General features: G+C 45.3%; 1 protein-coding gene across 3 annotated transcripts in view; it reads left to right on the top strand.

The window, feature by feature from the left end:
- KAT7 (lysine acetyltransferase 7) overlaps positions 1-14,463 on the top strand; it is a 32,282-nt gene extending 17,819 nt beyond the window's left edge. For all 3 annotated transcript variants that reach the window (XM_019817717.3, XM_003996706.6, XM_003996705.6), the window contains 8 exons: positions 2,146-2,256; positions 3,771-3,962; positions 6,822-6,911; positions 7,153-7,293; positions 8,387-8,480; positions 10,928-11,074; positions 11,690-11,796; positions 12,715-14,463. In XM_019817717.3, coding sequence (XP_019673276.1) covers positions 2,146-2,256; positions 3,771-3,962; positions 6,822-6,911; positions 7,153-7,293; positions 8,387-8,480; positions 10,928-11,074; positions 11,690-11,796; positions 12,715-12,816 — 984 coding nt within the window. In that variant the 3' untranslated portion in view covers positions 12,817-14,463. The remainder of the gene's footprint in view (positions 1-2,145; positions 2,257-3,770; positions 3,963-6,821; positions 6,912-7,152; positions 7,294-8,386; positions 8,481-10,927; positions 11,075-11,689; positions 11,797-12,714) is intronic.
- Positions 14,464-14,893: the final 430 nt, after the last annotated feature.

The raw sequence follows: 14,893 nt of genomic DNA, 5'->3' as shown, positions 1-14,893 counted from the left end.
CATCTTTGAATTTCTGTGTTTTCACTTAAATGGTTTGAACTAATTTCGTCAAGTTCATGAAAAATTCTTCGAAACATTTTTGCATAAAATTTAAAGACTTATTGTAAATGTGATATATGAGTATATGTAATTGATAAGGATTTATAAACGTGTTCATAAATGCTTACTATTGAAAATACCAAAGGGCACCTGGGTGGCTCAGTTGGTGAAGCTCAGTTGGCTCAGGTCATGATCTCGCAGTTCATGGGTTCGAGCCCGCGTGAGGCTCTGAGCTACCCGCCTGGAGCCTGGAGTCTGCTTCAGATCTTGTGTCTCCCTCTCTCTCTGCCCCTCCCCCACTTGCACTCTGTCTCTCAAAAATGAATAAACGTTAAAAAAAAGAAAGAAAGAAAACACCAAAAATACAGAGAATAAAAATCACCCTCCGAGATGTAACCCCCTGGGTGTTTTGCTGTGTGATCTCTGGGTCTTTTTCTGGTGTTTATTTTTTCATGGAATTGGAATTTTGGCTTCTTGAGTCATCAGACTAGATGGGTTGTGAGTGCTTAGACAGTCAGCGTGGCTTCACTAAGGCCAAAACGTGCCAAACTACGTATTTACTTTATTTGGTGGTCCTCCCTGCCCCGAGAATGAGAATCTTATGAATAAATGGCAAACAGCCAGTAGGAGATGGATGGTGGGCTAATTTGTAGCTAAACACCTACACCAGACTGTTGGGTTTGTAGAGGGAAGGCTCTAGTATGAGGCTGACTGCTGCTTCCCTTGGCCTGGTTCAGGGCTTTTATTCACATGTTGGGTAGATGGGGCATAAATGATATGGTAATAGCATTTATCGAGTGCTTGTGTGGTAGGTGTCATGGTTATGTTGTTCCCATCATTTCTAGGACAGCCCTCTATGACGGATGGCGTCTTACCTATTTCGTAGATAAGAACGGAGAGGTTTAGAGAGGTAATTTGCCCAGAAATCATATGGGTGTAAGGAGTGTCCGAAGGAAAAGCTCCTGAAATTTATCTTACAGACATCTACTTTGCAATAATTTGAGCTAGGTGATGGGGACCCAACCTTCCTGTTAAAAATGCTGGGTAGGGTATTTTTTTTTAACTTAAAAAAAGATGTGTATGAAACTAGAAGAAATACTTTTAATACTGAGAACCTAAATCGTAGATAACAGAGTCCGAATTCAAAATATACTGGTCAGATGGGCCCAGAAGAACGTGAAGAAATTGTAATAGCTTCAAGATATTGGTGAATGGTTTTTTCATATGCTAATGTGTGTGTGAACTCTATAATGGTCTCCCTAGGATGAGCCATCCACTCCACTTAACAACCATTATCTCCTATTCTCTGGGTGGGAGGTGGAGTCTAGGATCAAGTGGGAAGGGCTAGAATTGGAGGTTTAAAAGGGAAGTTTCCCTCGTGCCCTTCCTTTCCTGCGCAAGGATACTTTACTATCATGGTGAGATCTGATACTTATTAAGAACTGGGTTATTTTTATGCTTCGGATTTTCTATGAATATTGCCTCTTTCTTCTTGCTTAATATTTAGTAAAATGTTTTTTAAAGAGGCCATCCTCTTTTGCCTGTGCACTTGGGCTGGAGATCTGAGTCGGGAGCTTTGGGCCTTTGGCAGACCGCAGTGGGTGCAGCGACTCGGGACAGAATTTACCAAGGACTCCTTAGCGCAGCTAACCCTTCCCCTTTGCAGTTTTCCCTTTCAGTCTAAACTCTCAGACTCTGAGTGTCAGAGATTCGGTTTTTTGTTTTTTGTTTTGTCTAGGAATGTGTAGTGTCTTTGGGTTTGTTATATTTTTATTTATTTGTACTGTCATGCACATTTTCAGATGAAGAAATGGAGGCATAGAATTCTGATCCTCGAGGTGCTCATTTAGAGATAGAAGAATGAAGCTCCTTTTTGAAGGTGTAGGAGCATTTTCTTTCTAGATTCATTAGGGTGGATAGTGGTGGTTTTTGGCATTAACCTGATAGTGCGTCTTACGCCCAATTCCTGGTGCCGAGTATAATGCCTGGCATATAGTAGGCACTAAGTAAATAGCTTATAGTTGTGCTTGGCCCTCTGGTTGGCATCAGTTGAAATAGATGAAGTTCTTAGAAGCAGAGAGAATCACGCTCTGGCTATTTTCCTAGGAACACAGACAGACCTATGGGAATACTCGGGAACCTCTCTTGGAAAACCTGACTAGCGAATATGACTTGGATCTTTTCCGAAGAGCGCAAGCCCGGGCTTCAGAGGATTTGGTGAGTATGAAAACCTTCAAGCTCTGGACCACTTGGGAAGGGCATGTGGGACTGCCTAGAAGAATGATCAGCCATCAGTTGGCCAGGAATTAAACAAACGTACCTTGCCGCTTGAATCTCTTTCCCCTCCCCCAGCTATCCAGCTTCGAGGTGATCCACCCCATTCATAGTTAAAATTAATTACCCCTCCTCCCTTCTCTTTCCTTTGCCTGATGGGTTTTCTCTTTCCCTTTCACCTCCCGGAAGGACCAGTTCGGGTGTGGAGGTACTGAGGCTGGTAAAGACAATAGGTGCCCCTGGGTCTCAGTTGGGTAATTTGCAATTCTGAGAGCCTCTGGACTGGTTGATGAGCCTCTCTGTTCTCTTAACCCCCTCCAGGAACTTGGTTTAGGCTTAGCAGTTTCTTCAGTCCTTCCAGGCTAGCTCTAAAAGAACAGTGAAGAGGAATAATGGAAAAGACTGTAGGTGGATATTTTAGAAAATTCAGCGTTGACCTAACCAAGTTTCATACATGAAGCTGGTTTTGTGTTCTGCTTTTTATTTACAGTTAGTTTTACACGTAGTTTTGATACCCTAGGCAGAATTTTCAACAACTTTGCTTTTAAAAACTGTGGTACCTCTGATTTAACAGATTAAATGTGTTGAGGGAAACTTAGCTTAAAACCTGAACATCCCGTTAAACCTTTTTTTTTTTTTTTTTTTTTTTGAATTTTATCAAACACTTAATTTACAAATCCTCCTATAGACTTACTGAAAACGTAGAGGAGGCAGGGTTTGATAGCTGCCCTGGGCTGGGCTGGGTTGGGCTGCTGTGCTATGGCTGGCTTTCTCTGTTCTGCTCCGGAACAGAGCATTCCCCAGGTTAGTCTGTTTCACCGCTCTCCACCTGGTTATGCTGACAAATTCTAGCGACTGAGTAGAGATAGATCCCCAAAAGTATTTTCTACTTTATCTGGAGTTTAGATTACAGAATTAAAGCACCCGTCCATGTTTCAGGAATGTTTTTTTTCTCAGGGACCGAGGTTGAGAGGATGGCCCCCTATCCCAGTAGATTTCTGTCCCAGCGATCCATAAGCTTTAGAAGCAGATCTCAAAGCACATTCTAGATACTCTCTTCTGTTTCATTTTAGAAGTATCCAGTAAGGGTGGGGCATTTGCGTTCTTGGTAGATTGCTTTAAAATTTGGTTTGGTGCAGGCTGGTTAAAAACAAAATTTTACCAAGGACTTGTTCTGAGGGTCAAGAGACAAGGCCTGGAGCATGGTAGGGGGGAGCAGAGAGAAGCCGCTTGCTGTCTCTTGAGACCCGTGCCAGGCAGTGTGTAGACAGGAGTTTTCTAGAAGCCTTTCTGATTATCCATGCCCAGGTAGGTAGCCCTCCATAGTGCACATTTCTCGTGAGTTAGAAGCCAGTTCTATTTTTCTCCTAGCCTAGCGTGGTAGCTAACTACGGGTTTTTTAATAACAAAGATGATCAATTCTAATCTTCTGACTTTGGATTTCTTCTCCACACTAGGAGAAGTTACGGCTGCAAGGCCAAATCACAGAGGGGAGCAACATGATTAAAACAATTGCTTTTGGTCGTTATGAGCTCGATACTTGGTACCATTCTCCCTATCCTGAAGAGTATGCACGATTGGGACGTCTCTACATGTGCGAATTCTGTTTAAAATACATGAAGAGCCAAACGATACTCCGCCGGCACATGGTAAGTTGTCCGGGTCTGGGGTTCCGCAATCATGATGGTGATGAGCTTTGGAGCTCTAGATATTGCGGTCTATCTGGATGGCCTTTATACGTGCATCTCTCCGTGGTCCATAGCAATGAGATAAAGGCATAGGAAATTGAAAGCCACATTTCAGGGTTGGGGGATTCAGCCTGTGGCAAGGTGTGCTGTGTGGCACCTGAAATAACTGATGTCCCTTAACCACATCCTGTCATACACATTGCCTGCTCCTTTCTGTTTCTCCCTGAGATATAAATGACCTGCCTGCAGTTTTTATGTGTCCCAAGCTAGATGAAAACAAATAGACTTCATTAGATTGACTTCATTAGACAGAGCAAGGACAACGTTGACTCACCTTTGTATATCCCTAGCAACCAGTGTGGGCAGTAAATGCCCAGTGACTGTCGAATGAATGCTTATTGAAAGGAGGCAAGTTATGAAATTTACAAAATCGGTCCTTTGGTGCCTTCTCAAGTTTAGTGCTTTCTGGTTCCTGAACATTGTCCTTCTTATTTAAATAGGAATAAAGACATGACACTCACTTTATTGGTTACTAGATATTTTGTAGCTTGAAGCCATTTTTCTTTCCCTAGTTGTGGGGTGAAAAGTCTTGTCTGAAACATGGGAATTTCTGGGAGCAGAGATGGGGAAAGACTGGAGCGTTTCCGGCAGGGAACCTTCCTTTCCCTGTTTCTGCAGTCACAGCATATTTGGCTCTAAAACCTTTCAGGGTGTCTTTTCTTCTGTTCCCTCCCCCCTTATTTTCCAGGATTTCCATATGGCCAGCACCTACAACCCAGGGTTTCTGTCTTTCCACTCTTCTCCCTAGTTGGGTTGGGGGATAACTGCATTTTTGTGTTCCCATCGCTGAACACGTGGTCTGTAGTGTTGTGGCCCAGAACCGCCCCTGTGAATTAAGCCATTCAGACCCCTGCATGCTTGACTTCGGGTAGAGAGGGACTGCTGGAGAGATGGGCAGGACTGGTGGAGACACCAGTGTGGCGAGAGGGCGGGGAGCGGTACCAGAAGGCCTGGTCTCCAACCGTTGGTAGACCATGAGGAGAAGCTAAGATACCGTGCTGCTGTGTGAAAGTAAGGCTGGTATTTTTATGGATGTGAACTTCTTACCATTTAAGTCTTTCTTCCTTTTTGTTTGTGGTTATTTAGTGGCATTAGCCAATGAAGTAGTCAAAAAGGGCAGGAAATAGTAGTAGAAGGGTAAAAAAAGGGTTTGGATAAATCTGAAGGTCAGGTAAACATTATGTGTATTTGAGGACCTCCTGCATTAAGTGAGGTGCAAGAATCGAATTTCAGGAAATGAAAACCTGTTTTCGTCCACACCTCTTCTGATTCCATTGCTTTAGGGGTAATCACTGATGTGGGCCTTCTTTGGCCTTTTGGCCAAGAGTTTGGCTTCTGTTTCTAAACAAATGAGTGTCACACTAATTGGGTTATTGGAAAGAGCCAGCGTGAATAAGGAGGTGGATATAGGAGCAGACTGGGTGGAGCTTTCTCGAAGTAATTCCAATTAATACTTGGATTTACATGTGACCAATTGGGCCATGATTCTTGAGTTGACCAAAAGTCACAATAAAACTTGGTAGAAAATGTTCCACGTGCATGCGCTTCTTAAATGATATTTCAAAATGTATTCACATAAAACTTTTCAAAAGAATTCATCCATGTACAGCAATGGCTGACAGCCTGCATTAAATCGGTTAAGAGGGGCACCTGAGTGGCTTAGTCCATTAAGCGACTGACTTCAGCCCAGGTCATGATCTCAAGGTTCCTGAGTTCGAGCCCTGTGTCTGTGCTGACAGCTCAGAGTCTGGAATCTGCTTCAGATTCCGTGTCCCTCTCTCTCTGCCCCTCCCCTGCTTGTGCTCTGTCTCTGTCTTAAACCTTAAAAAAAAAATTAGATCTGTTAGCCATTGAAGGTGAGGAAAGGGGGGGGGGTACATTGTGCCCCCTTGTGGCCAGGTGCCCATTTACCCCTGCAGTTTCTTGTTGCTTGACTTTTTTTTTTCCTTTTTTTTTTTTTTTTTTTTTTTTTTAAGCCACAGAAAGGACTTGCTCCTCCTATTCCTTATATACCAAAGGGAACACTTTGGTGGGGGTAGTTTTTATTACAGGCCTCTTTTCTGATCTGAAAACAAGACTAATGGCTAGGTGGTAGCAAAGTTTACTGGTAAAGTTGAACATCAAGTATTCTTGCCCTTCTAAGCTGCTGGAAATAAGCTGCTTAAGAATTTCCTGTTGGCACAAGGCGTTTTTTAATAAGGGTATTTTTTTATTTATCTGTCTTTTACGTAGTAGATGACTTTAATCTCCTGGGTTGAAGCAGGGCCAGAATACCATCTAGAAATCTTGTTCTAAACTGCTATAAAAAACACCATAAAAACATTACTATGATTTTAGAAGACTTTAATTGTTTTACTGAAACAGAAACTCTCTCTTGCTGTACCTTCTCTTTTTTTTTTTTTTTTTTTAAATTTTTTTTCAACGTTTATTTTTGGGACAGAGAGAGACAGAGCATGAACGGGGGAGGGGCAGAGAGAGAGGGAGACACAGAATCGGAAACAGGCTCCAGGCTCTGAGCCATCAGCCCAGAGCCCGACGCGGGGCTCGAACTCCCAGACCGCGAGATCGTGACCTGGCTGCAGTCGGACGCTTAACCGACTGCGCCACCCAGGCGCCCCATGCTGTACCTTCTCAATCAAGTGTGTCAGCTGTCTGTCCTCTCTGCTAACTAAAGTTTGACCTGTGACTCATTTTCCCTCTTGAGCGGTAGTCTTGTTGGGGAAAGCTTGTTTCCCTGATATGAATTCCATTCTCCTGCAGGCTAAATGTGTGTGGAAACACCCACCCGGCGACGAGATCTATCGCAAAGGCTCCGTCTCTGTGTTTGAAGTAGATGGCAAGAAGAACAAGGTAAACAGTGGCAGGAGGGGCGGCGGCGGCAGTGGCGGTGGTGGTGGTGGTGGTGCATATTCACAGGCTTCAGAAGGCGTGTGTTTGGTCTCCATCTCGCCCTGTAAAGAAGATAAAGTTCGACTATTGACCAAAGTACACTTGCCGTTTCATCAGCAATAACGATCTTTAATTTTCGGCCTTTATCTGATAAGCGTAGGAGTCGCTGGCCCACACATGAATTCTGTTTCTCGGTTTCCAGATCTACTGCCAAAACCTGTGCCTGTTGGCCAAGCTTTTTCTGGACCACAAGACCTTATATTACGATGTGGAACCCTTCCTGTTTTATGTTATGACTGAAGCGGACAACACCGGCTGTCACCTGATTGGGTATTTTTCCAAGGTCAGCAGGATCTGGAGATTAAGAAGCTAATGGCCACAGCAGGGGTGATTGATGTTGGCATATGGGGACCCAAATCACTGACAAGGAAGAGGCAGTACCCTGGACAGTGATGACCGCCCTTCCCTTGCAGGGGCGGGGGCTCGGGGCTCGGAAATCCATGTATCAAAGGTTGTTTAATGAAAATGTGCAATTCTTTATTGAAAGCTTCTGGTTTATTCATTTCTGGACTTGTGGGCTGGAGCTGCCTATTAATTATTGGCCAAGGCCCTGCCTGCTAACCCTTAAAACCCACATTTTGTAGTCAAGCCAACCCTCCTGGCTCTGCCCTCTGTTATTAGCCTAAAACCAGGAATATATTCCTTTTGCCTGGCTTTCTAGCTGGGCTCTTTTCAGTGATAACCCCACTGTGGCTTTGAAGACCGAAGGCCAGATTTTGCTTAGGACTTTTTAATATAAACTTTATTGAAGTGTAATCCACATACCATATGAGTCACTCATTCAGAGTGCATACTTAAGTGGGTTTTAGTAGAGCTGTGTGGCAACGGCACAGGCCCCACTGTTTTCGTTACCCTGGCGAGAAACCCCTAAGCGACATTCCACATTTCCACCCAACCCCTCCCAGCCCTCTATCTCTAGAAGTGTGCCTCTTGTGAACATTTGACATAAGTGGAATCCTACAGAATGTGGTTTGCTTGTTGACCAACGCCTTCCAAGCTGGGGGCTTACTGTTTGGGGTCTCCCTCCTTTCCAGTGGGCAACCCCCCTTTAAAAAAAATTGCATTTACAGAGGGTTGCCCGAGACCAACTCAGCAGTCGAAACCTCAGACCTCCTTGCCTTGCGCTGTGGCTATAAAGAATTCCGAGTCCGCCCCCTGAAAATGAGATTGATCCCAAGAGCTAGGGAAACCCTGGGATTAATGGCTTTGGCCATACCTAGTAGGTGTGGACGTAACAGCTGTGAGCCTGCCAGCCACTCCCCGGGACTGGTTAGCCAGATATTTTGCCGGTGCCTAATTCTGAATCTGTGGGACCGCGGACCCCTCTGGTTCCAAACCCTCGTGACCTGCTTCCATCTGTTTGCTCTTGATTTCAGGAAAAGAATTCATTCCTCAACTACAATGTGTCCTGTATCCTTACCATGCCTCAGTACATGAGACAGGGCTATGGCAAGATGCTCATTGATTTCAGTAAGTGACACTGCTGAGGCCCACGCTCCACGAGGGGCGGGGGCTATGGGAACATTGTCATCTTTCTGTCCTGTGGTCCCTGTAGTTCCGGGCAGGCATGTAGCAAGTGAATGAAGACGTGGAGAAAAATCTGAGCAATTCTGGCCAGCCTGGTATACGATGAACCCTCGTTGGACCAACCCGGAGTTGGTACCTGAGAGTAGGAGAGAGAGAGGATAGTGAAGTAAGCTTTTGAGGATTATCCCCGTTTGAGGCTTAGGAACAGCACATACGTGCATAAGGCTTCAAATCTGCTCCTGGATTAGGGATTTCGGTTTTGTAAGGCCTTGTCTAGAGGCAGTCCATATATATATATATATATATATGTATATATATATATATATATATATATATATACGTATATATATATATATATACCTGGTAGAGGCTTTGGGCCGCATCAATAGTGTATTCTGTATTTAGGAATTTATTTTTAAACCCCAAGTCAATACTCTTGGCACTTTTGCAGTCACTTGTAGACACACACACAGCGGCAAAAAGTCACTGCATTTTCTCAGCTCCAAACAAGCAGGTGCCTTGTTTCAGCACTCGTGGTGTAAACAGATGTTTGTTTCACGGTCCGTTGGTGCTACATTTTTCATATTTTTGTGCTTTTTGTTGCTGGTTGTATTTGTTGTAAATTTTTTTTAACACTTATTTTTGAGAGAGAGACAGCAAGACAGCATAAATGGAGGAGGGGCAGAGAGGGAGACAGAATCTGAAGCAGGCTCCAGGCTCTGAGCTGTCCACATAGCCCGACGCAGGGCTCGAACCCACAAACCGCGAGATCGTGACCTGAGCTGAAGTTGGACGCTCAACTGACTGAGCCACCCAGGTGCCCCTGTTGGTGATTTTAAATTGCCCCTAAGTGTATTGCCGAAATGCCATCCAGAAAGGTGGGGTGCCTCGCAGAGAAAATACCTGAGTTAGGCAGGCTTCATTCAGGTATAGGTTGTGGTGCTGTTGGCCGGAAGCTGGATGCTAAGGAGTCAACAATGTATGTTAAATAAGTTGTGAAACAGAAACACAACAAGGTTACATAACGGCGGGTTGATGAAAATATGACCAAAGGCTCATAGAAACCGAACCCGGTATTTCCCGTAGGAGCGGTGGTGGCGGTATTTGCCGTGACTTTAGAGAACACTTAACTTCTTGTAAATGATGAGAATCAACTGTATTCTATGCAGGGTTCACTGTCCTATGACATGTTTTGGTCAAAATTAGAATTCTTAGAGTTAGCCTTCCAGCTTTTCCATGTTTAAACCACCTGGGAAGAGATGAACTCAGGAAGTGGAACAGTCCCACTACCGGGGTGGGGGTGTGTGTGCGCCTGTAACTCTGAAGAGGTAACACCTATCTTATAAACTTGTCAAACATGCGTAAAAGGAGAATCATTGCCTAAAACCCTCTGTAATGAATGATTAGCATTTTTTGGCCAGTCTTGTTTTGCCTCTGTTTCTACCCTCAATTACTTTGCTGTCTCTAAAAGATCTATTTCAGGTTAAAACATACACGAAACCAAACCTCCCCAAATCCCTTAATAACCTAAGCTAGAGTCTTCAGATTTCCTTAATTTTATGATTTTGTTCCTTTAAAAAGCACGCGTAATTGTTTTTCCTTCACTCCAGAGAGAATTGATATATTGGCATCGATAGATGTGGCTTGTAAATCACTTGCAGTCTGAAGGTTCCCACTCCTGTTTCTTGTTTTTCTTTGCTATTTATTTGTCGAAAGCAGGTTAGTTTCCCACTAAGGTTTCTCAGAGTGGAGTTTGTGGACTGCATCCCCAAAACGAGATGTGGGTACTGAGATAATAATCTATTTAAAAAAATTTTAAGTCTCCAAAAACACACAAAGTGGTGTAATGAAATGGCTTCCCGTCTCTGTGCCCACTCCCCTGTTCCCAGCACACACCTACAGGTAACCATTGTTCTAAAGTTTCTACGTGTGATGGCGCAGTCGGTTAAGCGTCCGACTTCAGCCAGGTCACGATCTCGCGGTCCGTGAGTTCGAGCCCCGCGTCGGGCTCTGGGCTGATGGCTCAGAGCCTGGAGCCTGCTTCCGATTCTGTGTCTCCCTCTCTCTCTGCCCCTCCCCCGTTCATGCTCTGTCTCTCTCTGTCCCCCCCCCCAAAAAAAAATAAACGTTGAAAAAAAAAAAAATTTAAAGTTTCTACGTGTGAAACCTCGCGTTTTCTTCCTGTCTCGTACAAGTAAATATTAACATAACGTTCTTTCTTTTGGTTTATCCCGAGGTAGCATACCATACAGCAGCCACACTGTATTTTGTTAAATGTCTGAATCCTAACGTACTGCACAGCAGACGGTTCTCGATAGGCCTGCCACGTTGGCACAATGTCGTTTGCCATTTGGATGAAATAACAGTGTGTGTGTTCCATTCCCTGGCAGGTTATTTGCTTTCCAAAGTGGAAGAAAAAGTTGGCTCCCCAGAACGTCCCCTCTCCGACCTGGGACTCATAAGCTATCGCAGTTACTGGAAAGAAGTGCTTCTCCGTTACCTGCATAATTTCCAAGGCAAAGAGATTTCTATCAAAGGTTGGTGTTTTGACTCTTGAAGATGGTTGGTACCCAAGATGTTAATGCCGCTGAATAGTCCAGCTTTTCCACTGGCCCCGATGTGCGTGTAACCTGCAAAGAGAATGCCTCATTCTGTGTTTCATCTGAATATGAGAATAGAAGGCCCACTGAATACGGGGCACTGCAGAGACTCTCCCTAAAGGTGCCTACGGGTTCCAGAGCGTTTGGCCCCTTGGGAATGGTTATCGATTTGGTTTCACAAACCTGGGGTTGGTAACAAAAGTCCAGAAAGAAGAAAAACGTTTATTTTCCATCAAGTCTTTTGGCACACACAGGAGCTGGTAAGACATCCCTGTATATTTACGCCAGGGTGGAAGAATTTAATCAGGTCTATCTTTGACCTTGATTTCCATAGGGGCCGGAGTGATTTCTTGCTGTACTATTCCTCTTTTGTAGTTATTAGAACCGGTCAAATGAATGTTCTGTAAGCTTTTTCTGAACAGGTTGGGTTGAGTATCAAAGATTCCAACCATTTGGATTTCCTCTAAGGGGGGGGGGTGGCGGTAGAGAGGCTCAGTTGGGGGTTTGAGGGTTTGCACTTTGGCCAGGTTCTCAGTAATGCTTCTATTTCAGAAATTAGCCAGGAGACAGCTGTGAATCCTGTGGACATTGTCAGCACTCTGCAAGCCCTTCAGATGCTCAAGTACTGGAAAGGAAAACATCTAGTTTTAAAGAGACAGGTAAAGTTTTTGTCAGCTGCTGGCTCATGGCTAAATGTCTCTTAAGGCTTAACAGCAAAATGGGGGCTTAACACCCAAAAGGCAGCCCTCTCTTTTTTTCCTTTTTTTAAATGTTTAGTGTTTTGGGGAGAGAGAGACAGTGAATGGAGGAGGGGCAGAGAGAGGGAGACACAGAATCCAAAACAGGCTCTGAGCTGTCAGCACAGAGCCTGACTCGGGCTCGAACTCACGAACCATGAGATCACAACCTGAGCCGAAGTCGGACGCTTAACCGACTGAGCCACCCAGGTGCCCCCCGCCTTCTCTTCTTAAAGGAGGAGTTTGCTTAGATACACCTTTCATGGGTCGGTCTCTCTCTCTCTCTCTCTCTCTCTCTCTTTTTTTTTTTTTTTTCCATAAGCAGCAATGTCTGTTAGGCTTGTCTCCCTCCTATCTTCCCCTCTCAGAAACTTTGGGTAAGCTCCTGTCTCAGATTTGGATGACACAAGTGAAGCCGCTCAGTTAAGCAGCTTTGTGTCCCACAGTACTCGTGTCGTTGCGTGATTTTCTTCGATTGGAAAAAATTGCCCATCTGTAGAGGGGAATCTTCGTAGACCGCGGGGCTCGTGCAAGTGCTTTTAAATTCCTTTAACAAATTCCATCTCAAGTCATGGCCACTTTTAATTTGATTTGGTTGACTCCTGTATAAGAAGGGAAGATGAATAATTTTCACTTCTTACGGAGGACACAGTAGGAAGAAATGGATTCTGCGGGAAAGCATTTTGTAAATCAGGAGATATTTTTATACCTCTTTCGCACCTTAGCATATCATTAAACTTGGGGCGATTCCTTCCTGACTGACCAGCATTTTGGAATCTGTACGTACAAAGACATTTTCGTTGAACGCGTATAATAATTTTTCCTGTTGTTCTCCCCCAGGACCTGATTGATGAGTGGATAGCCAAGGAGGCCAAAAGATCCAACTCCAATAAAACCATGGATCCGAGCTGTTTAAAATGGACCCCTCCCAAGGGCACTTAAAGTGACCTGTTACTCTGAGCCAGCGAACCCCAGCAGTAGGAATCCGTACCCTAGGGATCTGTCTGTCATTTCTGTTGCTCTTGTGATTGGCAAGTACAGTATCCTCTGGGAAGGCCACGCCCCTCAGGACTGTCCTGGCTCCGAGCCTCACGTACTCTGCAGACGCTGGTTCTGAGGAACTGTTGTTTCGGCCTCAGTGAGGTTGCCTGGATGGGATCTCTAGTAGACTTGAGCACAGATCCCTCGTAGCACTGACCCAAGGTGTTCTGTTTGGTACTGTACCTGTCCAGTCACTGGTTCCCCTCGTGCCCTCTAGCCCCTTCAGGTTGTGTTGTGTCTCCCGAACTTTGTAATAGTGCTTCTTGCTGCCCCGGTCACCAGACTTCCAAATAACGGTTGTCGCCACCAGGACCTTTTCAGTTACTCCTTAACGTGTTGTTGTTGTTTTTTTTTTTTTTTTTTTTTTGGAAGAGCAGGGAAGAGGGAACGCTTGTGAGTGTGTGCCCACTCGGAGGGGTCCATTCCCTTTGGATTTTTATCTCCCTTGCAGTTTTTTTCCCCCCACCATTTCTATTGAAAGGTCTGGTTTTGGTCAGCGTCCAGCTGACCAGAGACCGGTAGTTTTTAACTTGGTAACAGTATGTAATTTATCCGAATGAAATGGAGAAGGAGGGTCGAGAGGTGGTGATTCTGTCCCTGGCGTTCACCTGCAGTGAACTTGCAGTGTCTCGGGGGAAGCCAATGAGTGCTTCTTGCCTCCCCGGGAAGTGCCCAGTCCTGAATGTATTCTTCTCCCCTAACTCCCCGCCCCGTTTTATGTACGTCTGCAGGTGCCAAAATACTGTCCAGTTCGCACGCTCCCTGGGTCGTTAGGCCGCACAGACCTTTCCCCAGGGCCCGCCAGTCCGATCTGGCACACACCCGTATTTCTGTCCGAGTCGCGGTGATTTTTTTTTTTTTTTTTGGCCTGGACATCCCTGGAGAAGTAGGAAGTGACCGCGAGGGACTTCCGGATCTCCTCTCAGCCCATGACTCAGCAGGGCAGAGTGGCCACCCCCCTGCCAACGTTGGCTCCTCTTCGACAGTGCCTCACCCTCCCCTCTTGAACTGAAGCACTCCTGCCCTTCCAGGAACTCCTCTTCCATTTCCTTTTTTGGGATCTGCCACCATTCCTACCCAACCTCCCCCCCCCCCCCCCCCCCCCCCCCGCATTCTCTGGTCTCCTATTTTTGGTTTCAAGCAAAGGAAGAGATGCTCCCTCTAATTTCTGTCCGGCCCATTATAACCTGCTATCTTGGGGCAGCTTTTGATGTAGGACCCGCCACCCTTCCCAACTTGGTCGCCTCCAACACCGCTGTCTTCGTGTGGAGCCCTCCCCACAATCCCGACTCTGGTCATTTGTGCCTTTCTCCTGTCATCTCTGTACACTACTTATACTCACTGTGGGTTGGGGGGAGCTAATTTTAAGCATGTTCAGTGGCAGCTCCCTGCCAGTTTCAGTGTCACTGTTAAAAGTTTATCCAAAAGCAACTTCACTGGGGGTTTTCTTAAGGGGTAAAGGCCTTTTATCGAAGCTAACCCTTCCCCACATGTGGTAGAATGTGCTGTTCTATATCTACTCCTCAATAAAGCATGTTCTCTGCTCAAGCCCGTTTTGCGCAGGAGCCTTTCTTTGGACGGGGTGCCGAGGACCCGGCGCTCCTAGTGTGTGCACTTGGCGTTTATCTTCCCCAGCAGTAAGCTGACTGTTGAGGGATGTGGTTTGTGGCTGTGGAATTTTTTTTTTTTCTTCTCTGATGCAGGCTATCTGTAGAGGGAGTGATTGCTCCGAACTCTTCTCGGTGGGATGGCTTCTCTCTGCCTCACTCAGTTGCCGCTAATAGGTATGCATAGCAGTGATTGGTCGGTATTCCTTCTTTTTTTCTTTTTTTTTTTTTTAAAGTAAGCTGTATGCCCAACATGGGGCTCGAACTCCTAAATCCGAGATCAAGAGTCACATGTGCTACAAACTGAGCCAGCCTGGTGCCTCATTATTATTAGTGCATTTTCCTGTGATTACAAGTGCAAAGGAACCAGC

The sequence above is a fragment of the Felis catus genome, chromosome E1 (genome assembly GCF_018350175.1).
Source record: "Felis catus isolate Fca126 chromosome E1, F.catus_Fca126_mat1.0, whole genome shotgun sequence".
Lineage (NCBI taxonomy): Eukaryota > Metazoa > Chordata > Mammalia > Carnivora > Felidae > Felis > Felis catus.
Note: the sequence above shows the minus strand (reverse complement) of the source record. Positions and strands in the feature narration are given on the sequence as shown.